Raw genomic sequence first — 10,123 nt, 5'->3', positions numbered from 1 at the left:
CAACTAATGCTTATGCAGTGGGAAGTTAGGGAAGAGATACACTTGTCTCACCTTGAATGTCACCCCTGACCTGTTATGTATCTTTGTGCATGATGAGGTTATGCTGCTGTGAGCCTGTAACTTCCCCTACTGAGACAGAGGACAGGAGTGGTCTGGGTCTGACAGTGACTCACTCAGTCACTGAAGTGCTGTCTTTTGTCAACTGCTGCCTGGGTCCATTAGACCTTCTTGGTCCTATGGTTGAGCAGGACCTATTTCTAGCTTTTCATTAGTGTATGTTTCTGCCATTTACTTCTGTAGTTGTGTGAGTTGCACAATATGATAGGTCATACACCAAACGTGTTTTTCAATTTCAAATTGCTGTTGAGGAAGGCTTATCTTTTAATTGATATTTTTTATATTCTTAGAAAGTCTGTGGTAATAAAAGCTTCCTTTTTAGTCAAAAACAGAGTTTGGGGTTGTTGTACCATACTATACTTCAGGACAGACTAACATTTTCTGTCTCCTTTCGACATCCAATAAAGCAAATGGCTGAACACAGTTCTGTTGACTTCCTCTTGATATGTTTCTTTTCACTGTTTCAATAAGGCACAAAAAGGAACACATTATCTGTGTTTGTAAGAGAAAATGACACAAAGACATTGAGAGAGTGTGTGAATGAAAGATAGAGATTAACGTAGATTATTTGAGACTGAGAGGAAGAGTACATACAGAGGTTTGGATCCCAAACTATAAGAAAATTTAAAGGGATATATTGGAAGGCAGCTTTTTTTCTTTGTTTTTTTATCCAATAACAAAGCTGTTCCAATAAATATGTGAAATTGTTATATCAATTAGAAAAACACCTGTGTTACATTAAATATTTCCAAGGTTCTGTTTTTCTTTTTTGCTTACGAGTAGGAAAACAGGCATATTACACGTTTTTCAAGTATCTTTTGGAAATTATTTTTAGTAAGGTAAAAGCAATAACATGAGAGATAATTAATTCAGTATTGATGATGACTGCCTAATATGTTTTATTGTATGTTTTTTCATTATTAATATTCATATATCATGTGCTAAATTAATCATTTCATATTCTGATTCATTTTGTAATTAACATTTTAAATGTAAAAAAACACTTGATTGTGAATATAAATTACATTGAAATGGTTGCATGCCATTTGTGTGAAGGTTTTATAGCCTAAAGTGGGATTTTAACTTTTATTAAAGATATGACCTGGTTTGTTAACAAAAACTGAGCATGTGCAAGAACTTGCAAAAGCCAAGAAAACAACACAACAGGCAAAACGTGTGTTTTTAAAATGTGATCAATGGAAAAAAAAAAGTTTATGAAAGAGCTGAAAACATGTTTCTTTCATGTAATTGACAAGAGTCCATGAGCTAGTGACGTATGGGATATACAATCCTATCAGGAGGGGCAAAGTTTCCCAAACCTCAAAATGCCTATAAATACACCCCTCACCACACCCACAATTCAGTTTTACAAACTTTGTCTCCTATGGAGGTGGTGAAGTAAGTTTGTGGTAAGATTTCTACGTTGATATGTGCTTCTCAGCATTTTGAAGTCCGATTCCTCTCAGAGTACAGTGAATGTCAGAGGGATGTGAAGGGAGTATCATCTATTGAATGCAATGGTTTTCCTCACAGGAAATCTATTTCATAGGTTCTCTGTTATCAGTCGTAAAGATTCATCTCCTACCTCCCTTTTCAGATCGACGATATACTCTCATATACCATTATCTCTACTGATAACCGTTTCAGTACTGGTTTAGCTATCTGCTATATGTGGATGGGTGTCTTTCGGTAAGTATGTTTTCTTTACTTAAGACACTCTCCGCTATGGTTTGGCACTTTATGCATTAGTATAAAGTTCTAAATATATGTATTGTACTTATATTTGCCATGAGTCAGGTTTATGTATATTTCCTTTTTCAGACTATCAGTTTCATATTTGGGAGAAAAACATATTTAGAAAATATTTTTCTTACCTGGGGTATAGTTTTTGTTTTTCAATTGACTGCTTTTTCATTAAAATTAGACTTGCGAGGGCGCAAAATCCCAAAGTTTATTGCGTCATTCTTAGCGCGAGAATTTTCTTGGCGCAAAGGTACGTCCGATGATGCAAATTAGTCATTTCCAGCGTCTTAGTTGACGCCGAGTTCCTTGCACAAGGTTGCGTCTTCAATGATGCGAGTGTGTAATTTCCGGATGCTGTTAGCGCCAAATAAATTACAGTTTGTGTTGTGCATCATACTTGGCGCCAAATAATTTCATTATTTAAAACCCCATTCTTATATGCCTCTTGCCTTTTTCTATATCAGAGGGCTATGCTGTTTGCATTTTTTTCCCATATAAGGAAATTGATCATTTTGCTTTATATGTTGTTTTTTCTCTTACATTTGCAAGATGTCTCAATCTGATCCTGTCTCAGAAACCACTGTTGGAACCCTGCTGCCTGATAACAGTTCTACCAAAGCTAAGTGCATTTGTTGTAAATTTGTGTAGATTATATCTCCAGCTGTGGCATGTAATAGTTGTCATGATAAGCTTTTACATGCAGAGAATGTGTCTATCAGTAATAGTACAATGCCTGTTGTTCCTTCAACATCTAATGTCCATGATATACCTGTGAATATAAAAGATTTTATAGCTAATGCGATTCAGAAGGCTTTGTCTGCCATCCCGCCTTCTAATAAACGTAAAAGGTCTTTTAAAACTTCTCATAAAGTTGATGAAATTTCAAATGACCGACAACATACTGAATTATCCTCCTGAGGATCTATCTGATTCAGAAGATCCTTCCTCAGTAGAGGTAATGGAATATGAGAGTATATCGTCTTCATTTGGGATATCAGTATCACCCTTAAAGAATCCTTATGAACTCTCACTTATCACTATAAGTATTGAACTTTTTTTATGTGTTTGTGCAATATTTGGAATTTTTATACAAATACATTGTGTGTTATTTATTTGGCATGTTTTAAATGTACTTATATGTTGAGGGGCTTACCATCATCAGTATACTCACTCTAATTTAACTTATCATATAAGGTTTTTAGTATACATTAACCATCAGTACAATTAGTAGTCTAATTTTAATTGTATCTAATCTTTATTTGCGCTTCTCTTTTGCTATACTTTGTCTGCAAAAAGTTTTCTATCCTTCCTCAGATATTGACACTGACAAATCTACTTATTTATTTAAAATGGAGTATATTCGTTCCTTGTTAAAAGAGGTGTTGATTACATTGGATATTGAGGAAACTAGTCCTCTTGATATTAAAACTAGTAAATGTTTAAATTCTGTTTATAAACCTCCTGTGGTTACTCCAGAGGTTTTTCCAGTTCCTGATGCTATTTCTGATATGATTTCTAAGGAATGGAATAGGCCTGGTACTTCTTTTATTCCTTCTTCAAGGTTTAAAAAATCGTATCCTTTGCCAGCAGTTAGATTGGAGTTTTGGGAAAAGATCCCCAAAGTTGATGGGGCTATTTCTACTCTTGGTAAACGTGCTACTATTCCTATGGAAGATAGTATTTCTTTTAAAGGTCCTTTAGATAGGAAACTTGAATCCTATCTAAGGAAAGCTTATTTATATTCTGGCCATCTTCTCAGGCCTGCCATTTATATGGCTGATGTTGCAGCTGCATCAACTTTTTGGTTGGAAAGTTTAGCGCAACAGGAAATGGATCCTGATTTGTCTAGCATTGTTCGCTTGCTTCAATATGCTAATCATTTTATCTGTGATGCCATTTTTGATATCATCAAAATTGATGTTAAATCTAAGTCTTTAGCTATTTTAGCTAGAAGAGCTTTGTGGCTCAAATATTGGAATGCTGACATAGCATCTAAGTCTAGATTACTATCTCTTTCTTTCCAAGGTAATACGCTATTTGGTTCTCAGTTGGATTAGATTATTTCAACTGTCACTGGGGGAAGGGAGTTTTTTTGCCTCAGGATAAAAGACCTAAGGGTAAATCTAAAGCTTCTAAACATTTTCGTTCCTTTCAACAAAATAAGGAACAGAAACCTAGTCCTTCCCCCAAAGAATCTGGTTCCAATTGGAAACCTTCTTCAAGTTGGAGTAAATCCAAGCCGTTTAAAAAATCAAAGCCAGCCCCCAAGTCTGCATGAAGGTGAGGCCCTCATTTCAGCTCAGCTGGTAGGGGGCAGATTAAGATTCTTCCAAAACATTTGGGCAGATTCTGTCCAAAATCAATAGATTCAGAGTATTGTCTCTCAAACCGAATAGTTTTCAGAGTAAGACCTCCTGTGAGAAGATATTTTTCTCTCACACATCCCATCAAATCCAGTAAAGGCTCAGGCTTTTCTGAAGTGTGTTTCAGACCTGGAGCTTTCAGGGGTAATCATATTAGTTCCGTTTCAGGAACAGGGTCTGGGATTTTATTCAAATCTATTCTATGTCCCAAAGAATGAAAATTCATTCAGGCCAGTTCTGGATCTGAAAATTTTGAATCATTATGTAATAGTGCCAACTTTCAAAATGGTGACTACAAGGACTATTCTGCCTTTTGTTCAGCAAGGGCATTATATGTCCACAATAGACTTACAGGATGCATATCTTCATAAGTAGTAATAGTATGGAGGTTATGTCAAACTCATTTTGACAGGTGACATGCCCCTTTCTCCTCCCCTAAACCCGCCCCTTTCCACTCCCACCTTTACGCCCCTTTTTGATATCAATTTGATATAAAAATGATATAAAAAGGTGATTTTGATACGAATTTGATATAAAATCGATATTAAAAAAGTGTTTTTAATACATATTTGATATCAAATTGATATTAAATTGTTTTTTATTAGGATTTGGATTAAAAGGTTATAAGAGGTTATTAAGCTTATTTTGATATGGTTGATTAGTAGCTTTTATAAAAGACTATAAAGTTTATTTAATTAAAAAAAAATGTGTAAATTATACTTTGATATTGTATTCTATTAAAAGGGAGATATAAAATCTTAATATATATATCCTCTATAATGTTCAATAGGTTTAATAAGGCATGTCAGGACTTGCTATGATTAATGTTCAGTAGGTTTAATAAGGCATGTCAGGACTTGTCTTTTGCCAGAAATTCTAACATTATGTTAGGGGCGTGTCTTTTAACCAAAAACAATGAGGCGTGCCAGGACTTATCTTTTTGTCACAAAAATGTTACGTGGCATGTTAGGACATGTATTTTACTCAAAACAGACTAATATCTCACACGTATTTCGTAAAAATCATATAAATCAATGTTTTATGAAAAAAAATAGCTGTATACTGCCTAAAGAATGGAGTCTGCTAACGTCAATCGTGGACTTGTATTAAGAGAATTATATCATAATCCTATAAACCCCAGGTCATTAGGCGGTGTTGAAAATCTATATAAAGCAGCTAAAAAATATGGATTCAACAGAAAAAAAATTGTAAAATTTTTAAATCAGCAAGATGTTTATACGCTACATAAACCAGCCAGACGTATTTTTGAAAGAAATAAAATATATGCATCTTCTTTAGATATACAATGGCAAGCTGACCTGGTGTCCATGATAGATTACCATAAATATAATGACGGTATAAAGTATATTCTAACCGTTATAGATTGTTTTTCTAAATACGCTTGGGGCGTTGGATTACATAATAAAACTGGACCAAGCATCGCAAAGGGTTTTGAAGCTATATTCAAAGATGGTCGTGTACCTATGAAAATACAGACTGATAAAGGCAAAGAATTTTTAAATGGAACAGTACAGAAGTTATTGAAAAAATTTAAAATTCAACATTTTATCGCAAACAACTGTGTTAAAGCAGCAATCGTAGAATGATTTAACCGTACTTTAAAGACTAGAATGTGGCGCTATTTTACACATCACAACACACACAGATATATAAATATATTGAACAAATTAATTCATAGTTATAATAATACATACCACAGAACCATACGTTGTAAACCAGTAGAAGTAACGCAAGAAAATTCACTCGTCGTCTGGAAAAATATTTACGGTTCCTCTCCAAAAACTAAAAAGGTTAAACCTGTTTTAAAAATCGGTGACCACGTCAGGATTTCGAAACATAAGAGCACGTTCACAAAAGGTTATGAGCAAAATTTCACAGATTAAATTTTTATAATTGAAGGTCTGAATCCAAGAGGATTTAAACCTCTTTACAAAGTGAAAGATTTAGCTGATGAGTCTATTGAAGGTAGCTTTTACCCCGAAGAACTTCAAAAAATAACACAAGATAAAAAACGCATTTACAAAATTGAAAAAATCTTAAAACAGAAAAGTTTTAGGAGAAAGGAGTACGTTTATGTTAAATGGAAGGGCTATCCGGATAAATTTAACAGCTGGATACCCAAAAGTCAGTTAACCGATATATAGAATAATGGAAGCATCACCATTTTACTTAACGTTACCTAGTAACGCATCGTACAACATTTTTCCTAAGAATAAGATATCTAGTTTTACAACAAAGTTAGCTAAACCCATTATATTAAAAGGAGAATGGGAAGTGGCTCTGACGGAGATACAATACCCCCATACGTGGGACACCCTAGATGCCGCTGATTCTAGAATAATTGTTACGTCACCAAACAATGTAACTACGCCGTTAGCCATAAAAGCAGGCTATTATAAAGATATAAATGATTTAATAAAAACTATCAATGAAAAATTTGTATCTCTCCAAGCCATTAACGTAGATGTAAAGCTTAAATACATTGAACTGAGTAGAGCTGTGCGTATCTTAGGTAACTCTACCATCACAACCTCAGAAAGGTTGGCGCATATATTGGGGATTAACAATCAAGGTGTAAAGAATGATGGTGGCAAAATATATAGTGATATAAATGCCGGCTTCTACACACTCTTTATCTATACAGACATCATAGAACATCAACGTGTGGGTGACGGATATGTACCATTACTAAGAACAGTAGAAATTACAGGTGGCAATAATGAAATCATCACTCAACGGTACACCAAGCCAGACTACATACCTGTAAACAATCATCATTTTGACCGTATAACAATTGAAATTAAGAACGATCAGAACAAGAACGTGGGATTTAAATACGGAAAGGCAATCATTAAGCTACACTTTAGGCAGCGCAAGAACAACTTTTACTAAAAGAATGGTGGCTGTTAAGGTTTATGGTGACCCGGCGGTTTACAGTAATTATTATAGGACACAAGCTGGTAATGGTCTACCAGGTTTTCATGGTAGTTCGTATATGTACGGCCGCGGATTAGGCGGTATATTTCGTAATCTTTTTAGGATGGCTGTCCCACTTTTTCGACGTGGACTAGATATAGTAAAACCGCATATGAAAACAGCGGCACAAGGTATAGCAAAGGATGTTGTGGGGCGTGTTTCAACTGCTGTTATGAATAAAATGAATAGCGGGCCACAAGAGGGATCTGGTGTTGTTTATATCAGTAACAAGAGAAAACCAAAAAGGAAGCGTCAAGTTACTTTTCCACCAATTTCATCACAATTCATAAGCAAAAAGGTGATACACAGGCCCAAAAAGAAACAGAAAACATCAAGACGCTCAGTGGATGACATCTTTTAGAAATACTGATCAAAATATGGCTTTCATACACAATGGATCATTAGAATGTACCAAATCAGAACTCGACATATTTCAAATACAGCCGACACAAACGGGTATAGAAAAATCACTGTATGTCGAAATACAGCCACTCACAGCTATAACTGAAAATGCACCCCTGGAATTTTATATAGCAGGAAGCGGCAATCATTATTTTGACCTGAACAACACTTTGATGTATATAACCTGTAAAATAGTCAAACAAGACAATACAGCTACGCCTGCTGGAGCACGCGTTAGCCTCATCAACTATCCACTAGCCACGCTGTTTAACCAAGTCAATGTTACATTAGGAGACAGACTCATCTCACAATCAAATAACCTATACGCATACCGGTCGTACATTGAAACAATTCTCAACTACAGCTCAGATGCTTTATCCATGCAATTTACAGCAGGATTGTTTTATAAAGATGCAGCAGGGTTACACGATAATTGTGAGTTAGATGGTGATAATAGTGGTTTTGTAAAGAGAGGACGTATGTTAGAGCGTGGTAAAACTATTGAATTGCTAGGTCATCTACATAGTGATCTGTTTTTCCAAGAAAAATTGTTATTGAATGGACTCGATCTGAAAATAAAACTTATAAGGAATAAAGATGCTTTTTCTATTATGAGCGCTGAAGCAGAACAGTATAAAGTTCAAATCTTAAACGCCTCTCTTTTTGTCAAAAGAGTACAGATATCCCCGGCTGTACGCATAGTTCATGCGCAAGGACTCCTAACAGGAAATGCAAAATACGCTTTGGACATAGTCGGTTTAAAGGTCTATTCCGTGGCCGCCGGCTCGCGTGTCTGCAATCAGGAAAATTTATTTCTTGGACAGCTACCAAAAACCGTCGTTATTGGATTTGTTGATAACGACGCTTTCTCTGGTGCTTATGACAAGAACCCCTTATGTTTCAAACATAACTATGTGAATTTTGCAGCCTTGTATCTGGATGGTGAACAAATACCAACAAAACCTTTTCAACCAGACTTTGAAAATGGAAACGCTATACGTGAATACATATCATTAGTCAACATCGCTGGGAAACAAAATTCTGATGCTGGAATACTCATTAATAGAGAAGAGTATGTACGTGGTTACACACTTTTTGCCTTTGATTTGTCACCGGACCAAGAGTGTGGTTCACACTACTCTCTTATACGCAGTGGTAATCTCAGAGCTAAAATCCGATTTTCAAGACCACTTGAGAGAACAATTAATATGATTATTTACAGTGTATTTGATAATATTATTGAAATTAATCAAAGAAGAGAAGTCTTGTACGACTATCTATAAACAAAGATGAACACTTTGGAAATAACAAGAATCCTAACCAGAGATCCTTATACACGTTCAGTCTTTGACGGTGTATACCCGTGTGATTTATTACCAAAACAAAGACTAAGAAATAGACCTATAGGTTTTATTATTAACACCGACCCTTCCACACGTGCTGGTGAACATTGGGTGGCAATTTATTTCGATCAAAGGGGTGTTGGGTATTTTTTTGATTCGTATGGAATCTCACCGTACAACAACGTATTTCCTAAATCATTTTTAAATTTTTTAAAAAGGAATACAACTCAAATAGTATTTCAGACTAAACAGACTAAACAGATACAAGATACATTCTCTGTGGTGTGTGTGGTCAATATTGTATTTTTTTATGCATTGTATGTCTAAGGGTATGAGTCTTTTCATCAGATTTAAAAAAGAATGATAAAATAGTCTCACAATATGTACAACGTTGTAAATTAAATTTGAGAATAAATCCTTTTTGCAATGAATATGTACAAACTTGTAGGAGTTGTTATAACAAAACATGTACGGGCGTGTAAATTTTGCTATAACAAATTATTATTGCAACTCTTGTAATGAATGTTATAATCCAAGTATGTATTTAATGTGTATTCATTTTTAAATAAACACAGACACTTTTTTTCACAAACAAAATACTTTAAGCTTTATTAACAATTAAGATAAAAAATCCATAATGAATATTACATCACAATGTATAAAATCATGTATTTTCCATGTATTAATAAATTTTCATTATTTTACATATTTGTTATGGTGTCATTTTTTTTTTATATAAACATGGATACATTTTAAGCTTTACAAACTCAACCATGTTGAAGGATTAAAAAGCGATTTAGGTCTTTTCTTCTGCATCAGGTAACCCTGAGGTGTAAATAGCCCCCTGGTGGGTGTTGTAGGTAATGGTAAAATATCATGTTGGGGTAATGTCTCTGGTAAATGGGTAACATCCCTAATCTCCATTTTTAGATGATCAAAGGTATCCCGGTTTCTAACATTACCAACAACAGACGTTGGAATATTCAGTTCAGCCATAGCTTTCATAAAAGTCTCCCAACCTTGCAGTGTTTTGCGCATGGTCACGTTGTGACTTTGTATAGCGCAACGTACTAAGTCTAGTATGTTTGAACCAATGATTCTTTGGTTCTTGTAAATAAACTCCCCATTATCATTCCAACTAGTTATATATTTGGCTTG

General features: G+C 34.8%; 1 protein-coding gene across 1 annotated transcript; it reads left to right on the top strand.

The window, feature by feature from the left end:
- Positions 1-7,597: 7,597 nt before the first annotated feature.
- Positions 7,598-8,905, top strand: LOC128661613 (uncharacterized protein F54H12.2-like). Its single transcript, XM_053715846.1, has one exon. It carries the CDS (start codon positions 7,598-7,600, stop codon positions 8,903-8,905), a length of 1,308 nt encoding a protein of 435 aa, XP_053571821.1.
- The last annotated feature ends 1,218 nt before the right edge of the window (positions 8,906-10,123 follow it).

Source organism: Bombina bombina, chromosome 5, assembly GCF_027579735.1.
Source record: "Bombina bombina isolate aBomBom1 chromosome 5, aBomBom1.pri, whole genome shotgun sequence".
Classification (NCBI taxonomy): Eukaryota; Metazoa; Chordata; class Amphibia; order Anura; family Bombinatoridae; genus Bombina; species Bombina bombina.
This window is presented reverse-complemented; position numbering and strand designations above follow the sequence as displayed.

What these genes read in the sequence shown, in the direction of transcription:
- LOC128661613 (XM_053715846.1), top strand. Translation starts at nt 7,598, where the DNA reads ATGGCTTTCATACACAATGGATCATTAGAATGTACCAAATCAGAACTC.